General features: G+C 44.5%; 1 protein-coding gene and 1 long non-coding RNA gene across 17 annotated transcripts in view; one reads left to right on the top strand and one right to left on the bottom strand.

Annotated features, from left to right (window-relative positions):
- LOC307181435 overlaps positions 1-22,270 on the top strand; it is a 2,786,049-nt gene that overhangs the window by 134,499 nt on the left and 2,629,280 nt on the right. The window lies entirely within an intron of this gene.
- LOC307181440 (protein-L-isoaspartate O-methyltransferase domain-containing protein 2-like) lies at positions 11,388-12,532 on the bottom strand (the record flags this gene model as incomplete). The annotated part of the gene is made up of 1 exon (XM_079946633.1): positions 11,388-12,532. The coding sequence occupies exon 1, from the start codon at positions 12,147-12,149 to the stop codon at positions 11,388-11,390; it is 762 nt and encodes a 253-aa protein (XP_079802759.1). The 5' UTR covers positions 12,150-12,532.

Below are 22,270 nucleotides of genomic sequence, written 5' to 3'. Positions count from 1 at the left end.
CAACACCGCAGGATGGCTTCAGGCCCTAATCTGGTTCCAGCCCGGCACGCTGAGCCTTTGGTTATTTCCTCTTCCTGGTGGGAAATGAGAGTTAAATTTGCCCGTCCAGACACCTCCAGCTAGCCTCTCATTGGTTCTCGCTATGCCTGTTCATCTTCCACAGAAATTGCAAAGTGGGCCAAACAGGAGGTTAAAGGGACTGACTCTCCAAGTGGGGAGAGTGTTAGTAAAGCGTCTGGAATGTTGCACTCGAGTACCAGGGGAGGAAAACTGAGACATATTTGAACACGTCTCCCGTTCACATGGTTGATCATACTTGGGTTCCACATGCATGTTTTAGCTGAAGGAAGAGTACCTTAAACCTGGAGAGTTGAGACCCGTGTAATGGGTACCATGCAATATGACTTCAAAGGGTCTTCATTTGCTCACCGAACCTCTCCAATCCTATCACTGCTGCGTTTATGCCCCTGTACACACGCTTGATTGTCTTTCGGAGACATAGCAATCCATAGGTTTTAAGATACTTACTAGTCAGGTACATTCTTAGGCGTTTAATATGCGGTGTTGAGTCCATTTCGTTGAGCAAGGAGTAGCTCTTGTCTATTCTATATTTGGCTTAAGGAACTTTATCTGTGCTCATTTCAATCTCTGGTTTTATGCAGCACCCCAACTCACCTTTACCCTTAAGCAAGCATAAGTTGGTTTTCTAAATTTGAGACCCTGTTCTGTTCTGTAATTCAGTTCCTGTGTAGCCAAGTTTCCATTCCGTGTATTACTGATATCTTATGATGTTTCTTTTTCTGTGTGACTTATTTCAGTTAGAATCATCATACCTGAATCCACTCATTGTGCTGCTAAGGGCCTGATGACATAGATTTCATTGCTGAGTGATATTGCTTTGTAAGTAAATACCACAACTTCTTTATCCATTTTTCACTTTCTGCGATGTTGAACTTGTACTGTAAACGAGGTTCTTGTAAACAGAGGCGTCCCAAACTTTGGGGTGGCTGTGTCTTTTTGATTTTAATTTCCCTAAGCTATAGGACCATAAGTGGCAGTGCCCTAGGCTCTGTTGCTTTGTTTTTAGATGTTTCAGGAAACACCATACACTTCTCCTGAGTGTCTGTTGGTAATTTACATCCCACCCATCAGCATAACAAGGCTCCCAGTTCTCCATGGCCTGTCCTGCCTTTCTGGATTTTCCACTTTTTTCAGATGGCCCTTTTGACCGGGGGGAAGTGAGACTTCATTGTAGTGCAGATTTCCTTTGCAAGCTTGCTTGGTTGGCCAAAAAGGGCGTATGCGTTTTTTCCTGAATATATTCAGGAAAAAACGCATACGCCCTTTTTGGCCAAGTGCATCATTGTGGACGTTCTGCCTCTTTCCCTATGCTTTCAATGCAATTCCAGTCTACCTCCTGAAATCGGTTTCCTGCAATTCTGCCCCGCTTTCAAGTCCTCTTGGCAGCCTTACTTCAGTCTATTTTTGGACGATAGCTGTCATTTATAACTCTGCAGGTTTGTGAATTACAGTGCCCCTGAGCTCCTTTCTTCAACTCGCTTTCTTGTGAGCTGGCCGAAACACCGCAGGATGGCTTCAGGCCCTAATCTGGTTCCGGCACGGCACGCTGAGCCTTTGGTTAATTCCTCTTCCTGGTGGGAAATGAGAGTTAAATTTGCCCGTCCAGACACCTCCAGCTAGTCTCTCATTGGTTCTCGCTATTCCTGTTCATCTTCCGCAGAAATTGCAAACTGGGCCAAACAGGAGGTTAAAGGGACTGACTCTCTAAGTCGGGAGAGTGTTAGTAAAGCGTCTGGAATGTTGCACCCGAGTACCAGGGTACGAAAACTGAGACATATTTGAACACGTCTCCCGATCACTTGGTTGATCATACTCTAGGGTCCACATGCAGGTTTTAGCTGAAGGAAGAATACCTTAAACCTGGGTAGTTGAAACCCGTGGAATGGGTACCATGCAATATGACTTCAAAGGGTCTTCATTTGCTCACCGAACATCTCCAATTCTATCACTGCTGCGTTTATGCCCCTGTACACATGCTTGATTCTCTTTCGGAGACATAGCAATCCCTAGGTTTTAAGATACTTACTAGTCAGGTACATTCTTAGGCGTTTAATATGCGGTGTTGAGTCCATTTCTTTGAGCAAGGAGTAGCTCTTGTCTATTCCATATTTGGCTTAAGGAACTTTATCTGTGCTCATTTCAATCTCTGGTTTTATGCAGCACCCCAACTCACCTTTACCCTTAAGCAAGCATAAGTTGGTTTTCTAAATTTGAGACCCTGTTCTGTTCTGTAATTCAGTTCCTGTGTAGCCAAGTTTCCATTCCGTGTATTACTGATATCTTATGATGTTTCTTTTTCTGTGTGACTTATTTCAGTTAGAATCATCATACCTGAATCCACTCATTGTGCTACTAAGGGCCTGATGACACAGAGATCATTGCTGAGTGATATTGCTTTGTAAGTAAATACCACAACTTTTTTATCCATTTTTCACTTTCTGCGATGTTGAACTTGTACTGTAAAGGAGGTTCTTGTAAACAGAGCCGTTCCAAACTTTGGGGTGGCTGTGTCTTTTTGATTTTAAATTCCCTAAGCTATAGGACCATAAGTGGAAGTGCCCTAGGCTCTGTTGCTTTGTTTTTTAGATGTTTCAGGAAACACCATACACTTCTCCCGAGTGGTTGTTGGCAATTTACATCCCGCCCTTCAGCATAACAAGGCTCCCAGTTCTCCATGGCCTGTCCTGCCTTTCTGGATTTTACACTTTTTTCAGATGGCCCTTTTGACCGGGGGGAAGTGAGACTTCATTGTAGTGCAGATTTCCTTTGCAAGCTTGCTTGGTTGGCCAAAAAGGGCGTATGCGTTTTTTCCTGAATATATTCAGGAAAAAACGCATACGCCCTGTTTGGCCAAGTGCATCATTGTGGACGTTCTGCCTCTTTTCCTATGCTTTCAATGCAATTCCAGTCTACCTCCTGAAATAGGTTTCCTGCAATTCTGCCCCGCTTTCAAGTCCTCTTGGCAGCCTTACTTCAGTCTATTTTTGGACGATAGCTGTCATTTATAACTCTGCATGTTTGTGAATTACAGTGCCCCTGAGTTCCTTTCTTCACCTCGCTTTCTTTTGAGCTGGCCGCAACACCGCAGGATGGCTTCAGGCCCTAATCTGGTTCCAGCCCGGCACGCTGAGCCTTTGGTTATTTCCTCTTCCTGGTGGGAAATGAGAGTTAAATTTGCCCGTCCAGACACCTCCAGCTAGCCTCTCATTGGTTCTCGCTATGCCTGTTCATCTTCCACAGAAATTGCAAAGTGGGCCAAACAGGAGGTTAAAGGGACTGACTCTCCAAGTGGGGAGAGTGTTAGTAAAGCGTCTGGAATGTTGCACTCGAGTACCAGGGGAGGAAAACTGAGACATATTTGAACACGTCTCCCGTTCACATGGTTGATCATACTTGGGTTCCACATGCATGTTTTAGCTGAAGGAAGAGTACCTTAAACCTGGAGAGTTGAGACCCGTGTAATGGGTACCATGCAATATGACTTCAAAGGGTCTTCATTTGCTCACCGAACCTCTCCAATCCTATCACTGCTGCGTTTATGCCCCTGTACACACGCTTGATTGTCTTTCGGAGACATAGCAATCCATAGGTTTTAAGATACTTACTAGTCAGGTACATTCTTAGGCGTTTAATATGCGGTGTTGAGTCCATTTCGTTGAGCAAGGAGTAGCTCTTGTCTATTCTATATTTGGCTTAAGGAACTTTATCTGTGCTCATTTCAATCTCTGGTTTTATGCAGCACCCCAACTCACCTTTACCCTTAAGCAAGCATAAGTTGGTTTTCTAAATTTGAGACCCTGTTCTGTTCTGTAATTCAGTTCCTGTGTAGCCAAGTTTCCATTCCGTGTATTACTGATATCTTATGATGTTTCTTTTTCTGTGTGACTTATTTCAGTTAGAATCATCATACCTGAATCCACTCATTGTGCTGCTAAGGGCCTGATGACATAGATTTCATTGCTGAGTGATATTGCTTTGTAAGTAAATACCACAACTTCTTTATCCATTTTTCACTTTCTGCGATGTTGAACTTGTACTGTAAACGAGGTTCTTGTAAACAGAGGCGTCCCAAACTTTGGGGTGGCTGTGTCTTTTTGATTTTAATTTCCCTAAGCTATAGGACCATAAGTGGAAGTGCCCTAGGCTCTGTTGCTTTGTTTTTAGATGTTTCAGGAAACACCATACACTTCTCCTGAGTGTCTGTTGGTAATTTACATCCCACCCATCAGCATAACAAGGCTCCCAGTTCTCCATGGCCTGTCCTGCCTTTCTGGATTTTCCACTTTTTTCAGATGGCCCTTTTGACCGGGGGGAAGTGAGACTTCATTGTAGTGCAGATTTCCTTTGCAAGCTTGCTTGGTTGGCCAAAAAGGGCGTATGCGTTTTTTCCTGAATATATTCAGGAAAAAACGCATACGCCCTTTTTGGCCAAGTGCATCATTGTGGACGTTCTGCCTCTTTCCCTATGCTTTCAATGCAATTCCAGTCTACCTCCTGAAATCGGTTTCCTGCAATTCTGCCCCGCTTTCAAGTCCTCTTGGCAGCCTTACTTCAGTCTATTTTTGGACGATAGCTGTCATTTATAACTCTGCAGGTTTGTGAATTACAGTGCCCCTGAGCTCCTTTCTTCAACTCGCTTTCTTGTGAGCTGGCCGAAACACCGCAGGATGGCTTCAGGCCCTAATCTGGTTCCGGCACGGCACGCTGAGCCTTTGGTTAATTCCTCTTCCTGGTGGGAAATGAGAGTTAAATTTGCCCGTCCAGACACCTCCAGCTAGTCTCTCATTGGTTCTCGCTATTCCTGTTCATCTTCCGCAGAAATTGCAAACTGGGCCAAACAGGAGGTTAAAGGGACTGACTCTCTAAGTCGGGAGAGTGTTAGTAAAGCGTCTGGAATGTTGCACCCGAGTACCAGGGTACGAAAACTGAGACATATTTGAACACGTCTCCCGATCACTTGGTTGATCATACTCTAGGGTCCACATGCAGGTTTTAGCTGAAGGAAGAATACCTTAAACCTGGGTAGTTGAAACCCGTGGAATGGGTACCATGCAATATGACTTCAAAGGGTCTTCATTTGCTCACCGAACATCTCCAATTCTATCACTGCTGCGTTTATGCCCCTGTACACATGCTTGATTCTCTTTCGGAGACATAGCAATCCCTAGGTTTTAAGATACTTACTAGTCAGGTACATTCTTAGGCGTTTAATATGCGGTGTTGAGTCCATTTCTTTGAGCAAGGAGTAGCTCTTGTCTATTCCATATTTGGCTTAAGGAACTTTATCTGTGCTCATTTCAATCTCTGGTTTTATGCAGCACCCCAACTCACCTTTACCCTTAAGCAAGCATAAGTTGGTTTTCTAAATTTGAGACCCTGTTCTGTTCTGTAATTCAGTTCCTGTGTAGCCAAGTTTCCATTCCGTGTATTACTGATATCTTATGATGTTTCTTTTTCTGTGTGACTTATTTCAGTTAGAATCATCATACCTGAATCCACTCATTGTGCTACTAAGGGCCTGATGACACAGAGATCATTGCTGAGTGATATTGCTTTGTAAGTAAATACCACAACTTTTTTATCCATTTTTCACTTTCTGCGATGTTGAACTTGTACTGTAAAGGAGGTTCTTGTAAACAGAGCCGTTCCAAACTTTGGGGTGGCTGTGTCTTTTTGATTTTAAATTCCCTAAGCTATAGGACCATAAGTGGAAGTGCCCTAGGCTCTGTTGCTTTGTTTTTTAGATGTTTCAGGAAACACCATACACTTCTCCCGAGTGGTTGTTGGCAATTTACATCCCGCCCTTCAGCATAACAAGGCTCCCAGTTCTCCATGGCCTGTCCTGCCTTTCTGGATTTTACACTTTTTTCAGATGGCCCTTTTGACCGGGGGGAAGTGAGACTTCATTGTAGTGCAGATTTCCTTTGCAAGCTTGCTTGGTTTGCCAAAAAGGGCGTATGCGTTTTTTCCTGAATATATTCAGGAAAAAACGCATACGCCCTGTTTGGCCAAGTGCATCATTGTGGACGTTCTGCCTCTTTTCCTATGCTTTCAATGCAATTCCAGTCTACCTCCTGAAATAGGTTTCCTGCAATTCTGCCCCGCTTTCAAGTCCTCTTGGCAGCCTTACTTCAGTCTATTTTTGGACGATAGCTGTCATTTATAACTCTGCATGTTTGTGAATTACAGTGCCCCTGAGTTCCTTTCTTCACCTCGCTTTCTTTTGAGCTGGCCGCAACACCGCAGGATGGCTTCAGGCCCTAATCTGGTTCCAGCCCGGCACGCTGAGCCTTTGGTTATTTCCTCTTCCTGGTGGGAAATGAGAGTTAAATTTGCCCGTCCAGACACCTCCAGCTAGCCTCTCATTGGTTCTCGCTATGCCTGTTCATCTTCCACAGAAATTGCAAAGTGGGCCAAACAGGAGGTTAAAGGGACTGACTCTCCAAGTGGGGAGAGTGTTAGTAAAGCGTCTGGAATGTTGCACTCGAGTACCAGGGGAGGAAAACTGAGACATATTTGAACACGTCTCCCGTTCACATGGTTGATCATACTTGGGTTCCACATGCATGTTTTAGCTGAAGGAAGAGTACCTTAAACCTGGAGAGTTGAGACCCGTGTAATGGGTACCATGCAATATGACTTCAAAGGGTCTTCATTTGCTCACCGAACCTCTCCAATCCTATCACTGCTGCGTTTATGCCCCTGTACACACGCTTGATTGTCTTTCGGAGACATAGCAATCCATAGGTTTTAAGATACTTACTAGTCAGGTACATTCTTAGGCGTTTAATATGCGGTGTTGAGTCCATTTCGTTGAGCAAGGAGTAGCTCTTGTCTATTCTATATTTGGCTTAAGGAACTTTATCTGTGCTCATTTCAATCTCTGGTTTTATGCAGCACCCCAACTCACCTTTACCCTTAAGCAAGCATAAGTTGGTTTTCTAAATTTGAGACCCTGTTCTGTTCTGTAATTCAGTTCCTGTGTAGCCAAGTTTCCATTCCGTGTATTACTGATATCTTATGATGTTTCTTTTTCTGTGTGACTTATTTCAGTTAGAATCATCATACCTGAATCCACTCATTGTGCTGCTAAGGGCCTGATGACATAGATTTCATTGCTGAGTGATATTGCTTTGTAAGTAAATACCACAACTTCTTTATCCATTTTTCACTTTCTGCGATGTTGAACTTGTACTGTAAACGAGGTTCTTGTAAACAGAGGCGTCCCAAACTTTGGGGTGGCTGTGTCTTTTTGATTTTAATTTCCCTAAGCTATAGGACCATAAGTGGCAGTGCCCTAGGCTCTGTTGCTTTGTTTTTAGATGTTTCAGGAAACACCATACACTTCTCCTGAGTGTCTGTTGGTAATTTACATCCCACCCATCAGCATAACAAGGCTCCCAGTTCTCCATGGCCTGTCCTGCCTTTCTGGATTTTCCACTTTTTTCAGATGGCCCTTTTGACCGGGGGGAAGTGAGACTTCATTGTAGTGCAGATTTCCTTTGCAAGCTTGCTTGGTTGGCCAAAAAGGGCGTATGCGTTTTTTCCTGAATATATTCAGGAAAAAACGCATACGCCCTTTTTGGCCAAGTGCATCATTGTGGACGTTCTGCCTCTTTTCCTATGCTTTCAATGCAATTCCAGTCTACCTCCTGAAATCGGTTTCCTGCAATTCTGCCCCGCTTTCAAGTCCTCTTGGCAGCCTTACTTCAGTCTATTTTTGGACGATAGCTGTCATTTATAACTCTGCAGGTTTGTGAATTACAGTGCCCCTGAGCTCCTTTCTTCAACTCGCTTTCTTGTGAGCTGGCCGAAACACCGCAGGATGGCTTCAGGCCCTAATCTGGTTCCGGCACGGCACGCTGAGCCTTTGGTTAATTCCTCTTCCTGGTGGGAAATGAGAGTTAAATTTGCCCGTCCAGACACCTCCAGCTAGTCTCTCATTGGTTCTCGCTATTCCTGTTCATCTTCCGCAGAAATTGCAAACTGGGCCAAACAGGAGGTTAAAGGGACTGACTCTCTAAGTCGGGAGAGTGTTAGTAAAGCGTCTGGAATGTTGCACCCGAGTACCAGGGTACGAAAACTGAGACATATTTGAACACGTCTCCCGATCACATGGTTGATCATACTCTAGGTTCCACATGCATGTTTTAGCTGAAGGAAGAATACCTTAAACCTGGGTAGTTGAAACCCGTGGAATGGGTACCATGCAATATGACTTCAAAGGGTCTTCATTTGCTCACCGAACCTCTCCAATCCTATCACTGCTGCGTTTATGCCCCTGTACACATGCTTGATTCTCTTTCGGAGACATAGCAATCCATAGGTTTTAAGATACTTACTAGTCAGGTACATTCTTAGGCGTTTAATATGCGGTGTTGAGTCCATTTCGTTGAGCAAGGAGTAGCTCTTGTCTATTCCATATTTGGCTTAAGGAACTTTATCTGTGCTCATTTCAATCTGGTTTTATGCAGCACCCCAACTCACCTTTACCCTTAAGCAAGCATAAGTTGGTTTTCTAAATTTGAGACCCTGTTCTGTTCTGTAATTCAGTTCCTGTGTAGCCAAGTTTACATTCCGTGTATTACTGATATCTTTTTTTTTTTTTTTGCCGTAACTACCTTTATTGGTATCGCTTGTGTATCAGTTCATCAAAACCTTTGTTTCATATTTCTCGCCTTAATCCCCTGAAAGTTCCAGATGGGCAAAAATACTTTTAAATACGCAGCTGGCTTCTTTCTTATGTGCTTAATATTATACATTTGTTGCTTGTTTTGCACATGTCTATGGCTGCACTACTTGCAAGACGAAAGTCACATATAAAAATACAGACTAATCGAAACACAAAAGTCAGCCATTGTCTAGAATGTGGTTTACAATACAGAGCTTGCAGACAACACAGACTATATATATAAGTCATCTGTCTGAAAACAGAAAGTAGTGTCTCATACTGACTCCGGAGAAAGGTGCTGACACACAGGGAAACTCACTGATGATTCTCCTTTATATTTATTAGATAGATCAATACCAAATTATTTCTCATATATTATATTCAATATCTATATATATATATCTTGTAACCAAATTCTGGTTTAAAAGTCACAAACCAACATGTAAATACAAAATGTTAGGAAAGGTTTAACATACATAGGGGAAAACATGTCTTATGCCTCGCAAAGACTTTCTACGATCTAGCATAAAGGCAAATGTGGTTGAAAAAAAAGGAAATCCATATACAATTACAGAAAAACATTTAGTCAAGCCACCTAATATAAAATATTTCAGATATCATGTCCAAAAACGTCCACGTGTTGCAGAGGTCTCTACAAATCAATTAGAATGACGTCAACAAGATCTGCAAACCGAAGTCTTAGCAAGTAAACGTGACTCATGCTTTTCTCTCTGAGACAATGAGGCTTGACGTTCAGTTAAAGGCAGGTAAACACGACTATGAAGAAACCCTTCTTTACAACAGCTTAACGGTACCCATTTAGGGCAATACACCCGCTTTCCCAGCTATGTGTGCATGCAGTGTTCTGTGATAAAATGACTCAGTTACTTTAAAAAAGCATAAATGGCAAAACAAAATAATCAGAACTCCGCGAAGCTGGTAAAACCACAAAGACACTGAAATCCAGCAACTCCTGAGAGGCTGAGAGATCAAATGAATCATAAAATCTGGATGACTCTGATTTGGGGTTTAACTTTGGTTAAAACTGAAAAGTCTGAAAAGAACCAATGTTTTGGAAGAAGCAGTGTCACTTGTAAACATCCTGCCACCTAACTAAAAGGACGGCCTCTTCTTCTAGACCCACGACTTAATAAGACAGGAAGCTCTCAACACACAGCGCTGGAGAAGATGGATTCCACAAGTCAAACTTGAGTGAAACTGTTCTAATGCAATGTACCAAACACGCGTTTGTTCTTAGGAAAAATTACAAAACTAACAAATATTTTTCTCCAGAATTATAAAAGATAAAATCTATGAATCAGTACTGTTATGTGATTACAGAACAATAGCCAACTGAAAAAAAAAACAAAACACCAACCCACAGGCCATCTACACCGTCCCCAATCCATTTCCTGCAGCCAGTACTTCCCACCTGCTCTGAGGACTGAGCCTTAGACACCGTTGACTGTATTTAAAGTTGAGTCAACAGTACTCTCTGTCTCTGGGGCAAAAGTAATGCAGCTCATTACTTACACACAACACTTGTTTCATTCTTCAGGACTTTCTTTGACGGGATTACTCAATGTTGGTTACTTTAAAGGTAACAAAAGGTGTCAGAAAAAAATGCCTTGGAATTCTTTTGCAATTCCACAAAGACACCTGGCAATCTGATACGTTCATTCCTCTCCCCATCACAATTTTTGTTTTTTAAAATTACAATTGACAACTCACGTAAGATGTAATTAATTTACTTAAAATAAGAGAGGGCTTTTCAATCAAGTATCCACGTTCCAAATAACTAAAACATTTAGTTAAATCTTTTAAATTAATCTTTTAATAAATCTTTAATTACTCGGTGCCAGTAATTAAGAGGTTGATTCCGTAAAATTCAAACTTGCACATAGGCGTGTCCCACTCAGAAAAGATTTCATACACTTAGCAACTTGTGCTTTTTGTCTCACCTTTTATAAGAAACACAGATTAATTTCAACTTCAGTTTTCCTTTCTGATGCAGACACGTGTACCTTGTGTAAGAAACGGTCTCCAGGCCACCTCCACGTGTAGACCTCAGCATTTCCTGAGAGTGTGAAGTCAACCCCTCCTCCAGGAGACTCTCGCCCTTTTGAGACATTCCCCCTTGCACCTTATGTTTGTCAGACTATGTTTACAGAAATCAGATGACTGGATGAAAACTCTACAGGACAGTCAAGGACAGACGAGAAGACGAGATGCAGAGCGGGAGCCCCTTCCTCCTCCAGTGCACCTGCTGCGGGCAGCCCTCCAGGAAGGCTTGGCCTCCTCCCCTGGACCACAGACTTACTTTTCTCTGTAATAAAGCAGGTAGTACTTCAGGGGATCTGGCAGAGGGAGGCTCAGGACCTTCTCACGCAGGAAGTTCACCGGGGGCTCGGGCTTGGTGTCCGGCGGGGTTGTCACCTCTTCTTCTTGCCGCTCGTCTTCCAGGTCTCCGCAGCTGGTGTCATCAGAGGGGTTGGAGAGCCGACTGGCAAACACCTCTTTGTCCAAAAAGACAATCGTTTCCATTCAGCGGCGGCGAACTCTCCTCCGTTTAAACCTGGGAGTGTTCTTCAGTCCGTTCCCGTTTTTGTTCACAGCTTCCTGGTGGATGACCTTCTTAATGGTGCCCCGGATGGCAATGCGCGCCAGGTCCTGGAGGCTGCGAACCGCCAGGGGTGTGGACAAGTCGTGATTCTCCTGACTCCGACTGGCAGGGCTGGACGAGTGGAGCAAAAGACACAGCCAGAATCTTTTTGGTTTCCCAGGCGGAAGGACCCGTCCGAGTTATCTTAGTCAACTTCTCTTCCAGCGGCATGACCAGGACGCCCCCGACTTTGAGGAGGCTCTTCATGTACCCCTCGTGCTGCTTCTGCACGCCTGCCCCGCAGTACACCCGGTCATACTGAGAGCAGCCTGGAGAGATCTCCAGGCAATTGCTGGTGACGAAGGAGGGCTCGCAGAAGTCAAACTTGTCGAAGCTGTCACTCGTCCTGATGAAAAAGTCCAGCTTCTGCTTCGCATACTCTGTCACATCTGAATGGAGTTCCACCCCGTGGTTCACACCAAAAGGACCGAGGATGAGCCCCACCATGGAGCTGAGGTAGCCGGTGCCGCTGCCCAGGTTCAGGAAGGAAAGGCCAGGCTGCAGGTCCAGGGCCTCCATCACCTCCGAATAGATGCACGGAGCAGAGAGGTGGATGTTCCCGTGCTTCCACGCCAGGTCCTTGTACGCGTTCTCCTTAAACTCCTCGAGGTAATAGTCGGCGCGGTCAACAGCTCGGAAGGCCTGCTCCACCAGCTCGGAGCGGATGTACTGCGCCGCCTTCAGATGGTCTATCAGCTCGTCGTTGTCTTCACCAGCACTCACCGCGCCTCCCATCTTCGGGACCGCGCTTATAGAAAGCTGCCGCTGGAGAGACCTCGGGAACCCCCGGAACGCTGGAGGGCGGACCCACGGGGAGGGGGGAGGGGCGACGGGAGACGCCTGGGACACGGAAGGGTGTTTATGCTTGGGGGTGGGGAACGAGAGGACAGCGGAAGAGGACAGGAAGACGGGGAGAGGAGAATGCGGCCCTGGGGGAGGGTCCGGGAGCCCGGGACCACGGGAAGGGGAGGGGTGGAGAGGAGGGAGAGAGGGGGAGGGGGCCGAGGGGCCGCACCGCCCCCATACCCCGCTGCAGGCCGGGCCGAGGGCGGCGGCGGCGGCGGCGGCGGCTCAGTACCTCCTGGCTCGGCGGGCCCGCGGAATCGGCCGCTGGGCCGCACCTGCAGCTCTGCCGGCGCCACTCGCCAGACCGCCTCCCACTACACAGCCCCGACCTCCGCCCTACTGATATCTTATGATGTTTCTTTTTCTGTGTGACTTATTTCAGTTAGAATCATCATACCTGAATCCACTCATTGTGCTGCTAAGGGCCTGATGACACAGATTTCATTGCTGAGTGATATTGCTTTGTAAGTAAATACCACAACTTTTTTATCCATTTTTCACTTTCTGCGATGTTGAACTTGTACTGTAAACGAGGTTCTTGTAAACAGAGCCGTTCCAAACTTTGGGGTGGCTGTGTCTTTTTGATTTTAAATTCCCTAAGCTATAGGACCATAAGTGGAAGTGCCCTAGGTTCTGTTGCTTTGTTTTTTAGATGTTTCAGGAAACACCATACACTTCTCCCGAGTGGTTTTTGGCAATTTACATCCCGCCCTTCAGCATAACAAGGCTCCCAGTTCTCCATGGCCTGTCCTGCCTTTCTGGATTTTACACTTTTTTCAGATGGCCCTTTTGACCGGGGGGAAGTGAGACTTCATTGTAGTGCAGATTTCCTTTGCAAGCATGCTTGGTTGGCCAAAAAGGGCGTATGCGTTTTTTCCTGAATATATTCAGGAAAAAACGCATACGCCCTTTTTGGCCAAGTGCATCATTGTGGACGTTCTGCCTCTTTTCCTATGCTTTCAATGCAATTCCAGTCTACCTCCTGAAATCGGTTTCCTGCAATTCTGCCCCGCTTTCAAGTCCTCTTGGCAGGCTTACTTCAGTCTATTTTTGGATGATTGCTGTCATTTATAACTCTGCAGGTTTGTGAATTACAGTGCCCCTGAGCTCCTTTCTTCAACTCGCTTTCTTTTGAGCTGGCCGCAACACCGCAGGATGGCTTCAGGCCCTAATCTGGTTTCGGAACGGCACACTGAGCCTTTGGTTAATTCCTCTTCCTGGTGGGAAATGAGAGTTCAATTGGCCCGTCCAGACACCTCCAGCTAGCCTCTCATTGGTTCTCGCTATTCCTGTTCATCTTCCGCAGAAATTGCAAACTGGGCCAAACAGGAGGTTAAAGGTGCTGACTCTCCAAGTGGGGAGAGTGTTAGTAAAGCGTCTGGAATGTTGCACCCGAGTACCAGGGGAGGAAAACTGAGACATATTTGAACACGTCTCCCGTTCACATGGTTGATCATACTTGGGTTCCACATGCATGTTTTAGCTGAAGGAAGAATACCTTAAACCTGGAGAGTTGAGACCCGTGTAATGGGTACCATGCAATATGACTTCAAAGGGTCTTCATTTGCTCACCGAACCTCTCCAATCCTATCACTGCTGCGTTTATGCCCCTGTACACATGCTTGATTCTCTTTTGGAGACATAGCAATCCATAGGTTTTACGATACTTACTAGTCAGGTACATTCTTAGGCGTTTAATATGGGGTGTTGAGTCCATTTCGTTGAGCAAGGAGTAGCTCTTGTCTATTCCATATTTGGCTTAAGGAACTTTATCTGTGCTCATTTCAATCTCTGGTTTTATGCAGCACCCCAACTCACCTTTACCCTTAAGCAAGAATAAGTTGGTTTTCTAAATTTGAGACCCTGTTCTGTTCTGTAATTCAGTTCCTGTGTAGCCAAGTTTCCATTCCGTGTATTACTGATATCTTATGATGTTTCTTTTTCTGTGTGACTTATTTCAGTTAGAATCATCATACCTGAATCCACTCATTGTGCTGCTAAGGGCCTGATGACATAGATTTCATTGCTGAGTGATATTGCTTTGTAAGTAAATACCACAACTTCTTTATCCATTTTTCACTTTCTGCGATGTTGAACTTGTACTGTAAACGAGGTTCTTGTAAACAGAGGCGTCCCAAACTTTGGGGTGGCTGTGTCTTTTTGATTTTAATTTCCCTAAGCTATAGGACCAGAAGTGGAAGTGCCCTAGGCTCTGTTGCTTTGTTTTTTAGATGTTTCAGGAAACACCATACACTTCTCCCGAGTGTCTGTTGGCAATTTACATCCTGCCCATCAGCATAACAAGGCTCCCAGTTCTCCATGGCCTGTCCTGCCTTTCTGGATTTTACACTTTTTTCAGATGGCCCTTTTGACCGGGGGGAAGTGAGACTTCATTGTAGTGCAGATTTCCTTTGCAAGCTTGCTTGGTTGGCCAAAAAGGGCATATGCGTTTTTTCCTGAATATATTCAGGATAAAACGCATATGCCCTTTTTGGCCAAGTGCATCATTGTGGACGTTCTGCCTCTTTTCCTATGCTTTCAATGCAATTCCAGTCTACCTCCTGAAATCGGTTTCCTGCAATTCTGCCCCGCTTTCAAGTCCTCTTGGCAGCCTTACTTCAGTCTATTTTTCGATGATAGCTGTCATTTATAACTCTGCAGGTTTGTGAATTACAGTGCCCCTGAGCTCCTTTCTTCAACTCGCTTTCTTGTGACCTGGCCGCAACACCGCAGGATGGCTTCAGGCCCTAATCTGGTTCCGGCACAGCACGCTGAGACTTTGGTTAATTCCTCTTCCTGGTGGGAAATGAGAGTTAAATTTGCCCGTCCAGACACCTCCAGCTAGTCTCTCATTGGTTCTCGCTATTCCTGTTCATCTTCCGCAGAAATTGCAAACTGGACCAAACAGGAGGTTAAAGGGACTGAATCTCCAAGTGGGGAGAGTGTTAGTAAAGCGTCTGGAATGTTGCACCCGAGTACCAGGGGAGGAAAACTGAGACATATTTGAACACGTCTCCCGATCACATGGTTGATCATACTCTAGGTTCCACATGCATGTTTTAGCTGAAGGAAGAATACCTTAAACCTGGGTAGTTGAAACCCGTGGAATGGGTACCATGCAATATGACTTCAAAGGGTCTTCATTTGCTCACCGAACCTCTCCAATCCTATCACTGCTGCGTTTATGCCCCTGTACACATGCTTGATTCTCTTTCGGAGACATAGCAATCCATAGGTTTTAAGATACTTACAAGTCAGTTACATTCTTAGGCGTTTAATATGCGGTGTTGAGTCCATTTCGTTGAGCAAGGAGTAGCTCTTGTCTATTCCATATTTGGCTTAAGGAACTTTATCTGTGCTCATTTCAATCTCTGGTTTTATGCAGCACCCCAACTCACCTTTACCCTTAAGCAAGCATAAGTTGGTTTTCTAAATTTGAGACCCTGTTCTGTTTTGGAATTCAGTTCCTGTGTAGCCAAGTTTACATTCCGTGTATTAGTGATATCTTATGATGTTTCTTTTTCTGTGTGACTTATTTCAGTTAGAATCATCGTACCTGAATCCACTCATTATGCTGCTACGGGCCTGATGACATAGATTTCATTGCTGAGTGATACTGCATTGTACGTAAGTACCACAAGTTCTTTATCCATTTTTCACTTTCTGTGATATTGAACTTGTACGGTAAACGAGGTTGTTGTAAACAGAAGCGTCCCAAACTTTGGGGTGGCTGTGTCTTTTTGATTTTAATTTCCCTAAGCTATAGGACCATAAGTGGAAGTGCCCTAGGCTCTGTTGCTTTGTTTTTTAGATGTTTCAGGAAACACCATACACTTCTCCCGAGTGTCTGTTGGCAATTTACATCCCGCCCATCAGCATAACAAGGCTCCCAGTTCTCCATGGCCTGTCCTGCCTTTCTGGATTTTACACTTTTTTCAGATGGCCCTTTTGACCGGGGGGAAGTGAGACTTCATTGTAGTGCAGATTTCCTTTGCAAGCTTGCTTGGTTGGCCAAAAAGGGCGTATGCGTTTTTTCCTGAATATATTCAGGAAAAAACGCATACGCCCTTTTTGGCCAAGTGCATCATTGTGGACGTTCTGCCTCATTTCCTATGCTTTCAATGCAATTCCAGTCTACCTCCTGAAATCGGTTTCCTGCAATTCTGCCCTGCTTTCAAGTCCTCTTGGCAGCCTTACTTCAGTCTATTTTTGGACGATAGCTGTCATTTATAACTCTGCAGGTTTGTGAATTACAGTGTCCCTGAGCTCCTTTCTTCAACTCGCTTTCTTGTGAGCTGGCCGCAACACCGCAGGATGGCTTCAGGCCCTAATCTGGTTCCGGCACGGCATGCTGAGCCTTTGGTTATTTCCTCTTCCTGGTGGGAAATGAGAGTTAAATTTGCCCGTCCAGACACCTCCAGCTAGTCTCTCATTGGTTCTCGCTATTCCTGTTCATCTTCCGCAGAAATTGCAAACTGGGCCAAACAGGAGGTTAAAGGCGCTGACTCTCCAAGTGGGGAGAGTGTTAGTAAAGCGTCTGGAATGTTGCACCCGAGTACCAGGGGAGGAAAACTGAGACATATTTGAACACGTCTCCCGTTCACACGGTTGATCATACTCTGGGTTCCACATGCATGTTTTAGCTGAAGGAAGAATACCTTAAACCTGGAGAGTTGAGACCCGTGGAATGGGTACCATGCAATATGACTTCAAAGGGTCTTCATTTGCTCACCGAACCTCTCCAATCCTATCACTGCTGCGTTTATGCCCCTGTACACACGCTTGATTCTCTTTTGGAGAGATAGCAATCCATAGGTTTTAAGATACTTACTAGTCAGGTACATTCTTAGGCGTTTAATATGGGGTGTTGAGTCCATTTCGTTGAGCAAGGAGTAGCTCTTGTCTATTCCATATTTGGCTTAAGGAACTTTATCTGTGCTCATTTCAATCTCTGGTTTTATGCAGCACCCCAACTCACCTTTCCCCTTAAGCAAGCATAAGTTGGTTTTCTAAATTTGCGACCCTGTTCTGTTTTGGAATTCAGTTCCTGTGTAGCCAGGTTTACATTCCGTGTATTAGTGATATCTTATGATGTTTCTTTTTCTGTGTGACTTATTTCAGTTAGAATCATCGTACCTGAATCCACTCATTGTGATGCTAAGGGCCTGATGACATAGATTTCATTGCTGAGTGATATTGCTTTGTAAGTAAATACCACAACTTCTTTATCCATTTTTCACTTTCTGCGATGTTGAACTTGTACTGTAAACGAGGTTCTTGTAAACAGAGGCGTCCCAAACTTTGGGGTGGCTGTGTCTTTTTGATTTTAATTTCCCTAAGCTATAGGACCATAAGTGGAAGTGCCCTAGGCTCTGTTGCTTTGTTTTTTAGATGTTTCAGGAAACACCATACACTTCTCCCGAGTGTCTGTTGGCAATTTACATCCCGCCCATCAGCATAACAAGGCTCCCAGTTCTCCATGGCCTGTCCTGCCTTTCTGGATTTTACACTTTTTTCAGATGGCCCTTTTGACCGGGGGGAAGTGAGACTTCATTGTAGTGCAGATTTCCTTTGCAAGCTTGCTTGGTTGGCCAAAAAGGGCATATGCGTTTTTTCCTGAATATATTCAGGAAAAAATGCATACGCCCTTTTTGGCCAAGTGCATCATTGTGGACGTTCTGCCTCTTTTCCTATGCTTTCAATGCAATTCCAGTCTACCTCCTGAAATCGGTTTCCTGCAATTCTGCCCCGCTTTCAAGTCCTCTTGGCAGCCTTACTTCAGTCTATTTTTGGACGATAGCTGTCATTTATAACTCTGCAGGTTTGTGAATTACAGTGCCCCTGAGCTCCTTTCTTCAACTCGCTTTCTTGTGACCTGGCCGCAACACCGCAGGATGGCTTCAGGCTCTAATCTGGTTCCGGCCCGGCATGCTGAGCCTTTGGTTAATTCCTCTTCCTGGTGGGAAATGAGAGTTAAATTTGCCCGTCCAGACACCTCCAGCTAGCCTCTCATTGGTTCTCGCTATTCCTGTTCATCTTCCGCAGAAATTGCAAACTGGGCCAAACAGGAGGTTAAAGGGACTGACTCTCCAAGTGGGGAGAGTGTTAGTAAAGCGTCTGGAATGTTGCACCCGAGTACCAGGGGAGGAAAACTGAGACATATTTGAACACGTCTCCCGATCACATGGTTGATCATACTCTAGGTTCCACATGCATGTTTTAGCTGAAGGAAGAATACCTTAAACCTGGGTAGTTGAAACCCGTGGAATGGGTACCATGCAATATGTCTTCAAAGGGTCTTCATTTGCTCACCGAACCTCTCCAATCCTATCACTGCTGCGTTTATGCCCCTGTACACATGCTTGATTCTCTTTCGGAGACATAGCAATCCATAGGTTTTAAGATACTTACTAGTCAGGTACATTCTTAGGCGTTTAATATGGGGTGTTGAGTCCATTTCGTTGAGCAAGGAGTAGCTCTTGTCTATTCCATATTTGGCTTAAGGAACTTTATCTGTGCTCATTTCAATCTCTGGTTTTATGCAGCACCCCAACTCACCTTTACCCTTAAGCAAGAATAAGTTGGTTTTCTAAATTTGAGACCCTGTTCTGTTCTGTAATTCAGTTCCTGTGTAGCCAAGTTTACATTCCGTGTATTACTGATATCTTATGATGTTTCTTTTTCTGTGTGACTTATTTCAGTTAGAATCATCATACCTGAATCCACTCATTGTGCTGCTAAGGGCCTGATGAAACAGATTTCATTGCTGAGTGATATTGCTTTGTAAGTAAATACCACAACTTCTTTATCCATTTTTCACTTTCTGCGATGTTGAACTTGTACTGTAAACGAGGTTCTTGTAAACAGAGCCGTTCCAAACTTTGGGGTGGCTGTGTCTTTTTGATTTTAATTTCCCTAAGCTATAGGACCATAAGTGGAACTGCCCTAGTCCCTGTTGCTTTGTTTTTTAGATGTTTCAGGAAACACCATACACTTCTCCCGAGTGTCTGTTGGCAATTTACATCCCGCCCTTCAGCATAACAAGGCTCCCAGTTCTCCATGGCCTGTCCTGCCTTTCTGGATTTTACACTTTTTTCAGATGGCCCTTTTGACCGGGGGGAAGTGAGACTTCATTGTAGTGCAGATTTCCTTTGCAAGCTTGCTTGGTTGGCCAAAAAGGGCGTATGCGTTTTTTCCTGAATATATTCAGGAAAAAACGCATACGCCCTTTTTGGCCAAGTGCATCATTGTGGACGTTCTGCCTCTTTTCCTATGCTTTCAATGCAATTCCAGTCTACCTCCTGAAATCGGTTTCCTGCAATTCTGCCCCGCTTTCAAGTCCTCTTGGCAGCCTTACTTCAGTCTATTTTTGGACGATAGCTGTCATTTATAACTCTGCAGGTTTGTGAATTACAGTGCCCCTGAGCTCCTTTCCTCAACTCGCTTTCTTTTGAGCTGGCCACAACACCGCAGGATGGCTTCAGGCCCTAATCTGGTTCTGGCACGGCACGCTGAGCCTTTGGTTAATTCCTCTTCCTGGTGGGAAATGAGAGTTAAATTTGCCGTCCAGACACCTCCAGCTAGCCTCTCATTGGTTCTCGCTATTCCTGTTCATCTTCCGCAGAAATTGCAAACTGGGCCAAACAGGAGGTTAAAGGGACTAACTCTCAAAGTCGGGAGAGTGTTATTAAAGCGTCTGGAATGTTGCACCCGAGTACCAGGGTACAAAAACTGAGACATATTTGAACACGTCTCGCGATCGCATGGTTGATCATACTCTAGGTTCCACATGCATGTTTTAGCTGAAGGAAGAATACCTTAAACCTGGGTAGTTGAAACCCGTGGAATGGGTACCATGCAATATGACTTCAAAGGGTCTTCATTTGCTCACCGAACCTCTCCAATCCTATCACTGCTGCGTTTATGCCCCTGTACACATGCTTGATTCTCTTTCGGAGACATAGCAATCCATAGGTTTTAAGATACTTACTAGTCAGGTACATTCTTAGGCGTTTAATATGCGGTGTTGAGTCCATTTCGTTGAGCAAGGAGTAGCTCTTGTCTATTCCATATTTGGCTTAAGGAACTTTATCTGTGTTCATTTCGATCTCTGGTTATGCAGCACCCCAATTCACCTTTACCCTTAAGCAAGCATAAGTTGGTTTTCTAAATTTGAGACCCTGTTCTGTTCTGTAATTCAGTTCCTGTGTAGCCAAGTTTACATTCCGTGTATTACTGATATCTTATGATGTTTCTTTTTCTGTGTGACTTATTTCAGTTAGAATCATCATACCTGAATCCACTCATTGTGCTGCTAAGGGCCTGATGACATAGATTTCATTGCTGAGTGATATTGCTTTGTAAGTAAATACCACAACTTCTTTATCCATTTTTCACTTTCTGCGATGTTGAACTTGTACTGTAAACGAGGTTCTTGTAAACAGAGCCGTTCCAAACTTTGGGGTGGCTGTGTCTTTTTTATTTTAATTTTCCTAAGCTATAGGACCATAAGTGGAAGTGCCCTAGGCTCTGTTGATTTGTTTTTTAGATGTTTCAGGAGACACCATACACTTCTCCCGAGTGGTTGTTGGCAATTTACATCCCGCCCATCAGCATAACAAGGCTCCCAGTTCTCCATGGCCTGTCCTGCCTTTCTGGATTTTACACTTTTTTCAGATGGCCCTTTTGACCGGGGGGAAGTGAGACTTCATTGTAGTGCAGATTTCCTTTGCAAGCTTGCTTGGTTGGCCAAAAAGGGCGTATGCGTTTTTTCCTGAATATATTCAGGAAAAAACGCATACGCCCTTTTTGGCCAAGTGCATCATTATGGACGTTCTGCCTCTTTTCCTATGCTTTCAATGCAATTCCAGTCTACCTCCTGAAATCGGTTTCCTGCAATTCTGCCCCGCTTTCAAGTCCTCTTGGCAGCCTTACTTCAGTCTATTTTTGGATGATAGCTGTCATTTATAACTCTGCAGGCTTGTGAATTACAGTGCCCCTGAGCTGCTTTCTTCAACTCGCTTACTTGTGAGCTTGCCGCAACACCGCAGGATGGCTTCAGGCCCTAATCTGGTTCTGGCACGGCACGCTGAGCCTTTGGTTAATTCCTCTTCCTGGTGGGAAATGAGAGTTAAATTTGCCCGTCCAGACACCTCCAGCTAGTCTCTCATTGGTTCTCGCTATTCCTGTTCATCTTCCGCAGAAATTGCAAACTGGGCCAAACAGGAGGTTAAAGGCGCTGACTCTCCAAGTGGGGAGAGTGTTAGTAAAGCGTCTGGAATGTTGCACCCGAGTACCAGGGGAGGAAAACTGAGACATATTTGAACACGTCTCCCGTTCACACGGTTGATCATACTCTGGGTTCCACATGCATGTTTTAGCTGAAGGAAGAATACCTTAAACCTGGAGAGTTGAGACCCGTGGAATGGGTACCATGCAATATGTCTTCAAAGGGTCTTCATTTGCTCACTGAACCTCTCCAATCCTATCACTGCTGCGTTTATGCCCCTGTACACACGCTTGATTCTCTTTTGGAGACATAGCAATCCATAGGTTTTAAGATACTTACTAGTCAGGTACATTCTTCGGTGTTTAATATGCGGTGTTGAGTCCATTTCGTTGAGCAAGGAGTAGCTCTTGTCTATTCCATATTTGACTTAAGGAACTTTATCTGTGCTCATTTCAATCTCTGGTTTTATGCAGCACCCCAACTCACCTTTCCCCTTAAGCAAGCATAAGTTGGTTTTCTAAATTTGAGACCCTGTTCTGTTTTGGAATTCAGTTCCTGTGTAGCCAAGTTTACATTCCGTGTATTAGTGATATCTTATGATGTTTCTTTTTCTGTGTGACTTATTTCAGTTAGAATCATCGTACCTGAATCCACTCATTATGCTGCTACGGGCCTGATGACATAGATTTCATTGCTGAGTGATACTGCATTGTACGTAAGTACCACAAGTTCTTTATCCATTTTTCACTTTCTGTGATATTGAACTTGTACGGTAAACGAG

The sequence above is a fragment of the Stenella coeruleoalba genome (genome assembly GCF_951394435.1).
Source record: "Stenella coeruleoalba genome assembly, contig: scaffold_29, whole genome shotgun sequence".
Taxonomy (NCBI): domain Eukaryota; kingdom Metazoa; phylum Chordata; class Mammalia; order Artiodactyla; family Delphinidae; genus Stenella; species Stenella coeruleoalba.
This window is presented reverse-complemented; position numbering and strand designations above follow the sequence as displayed.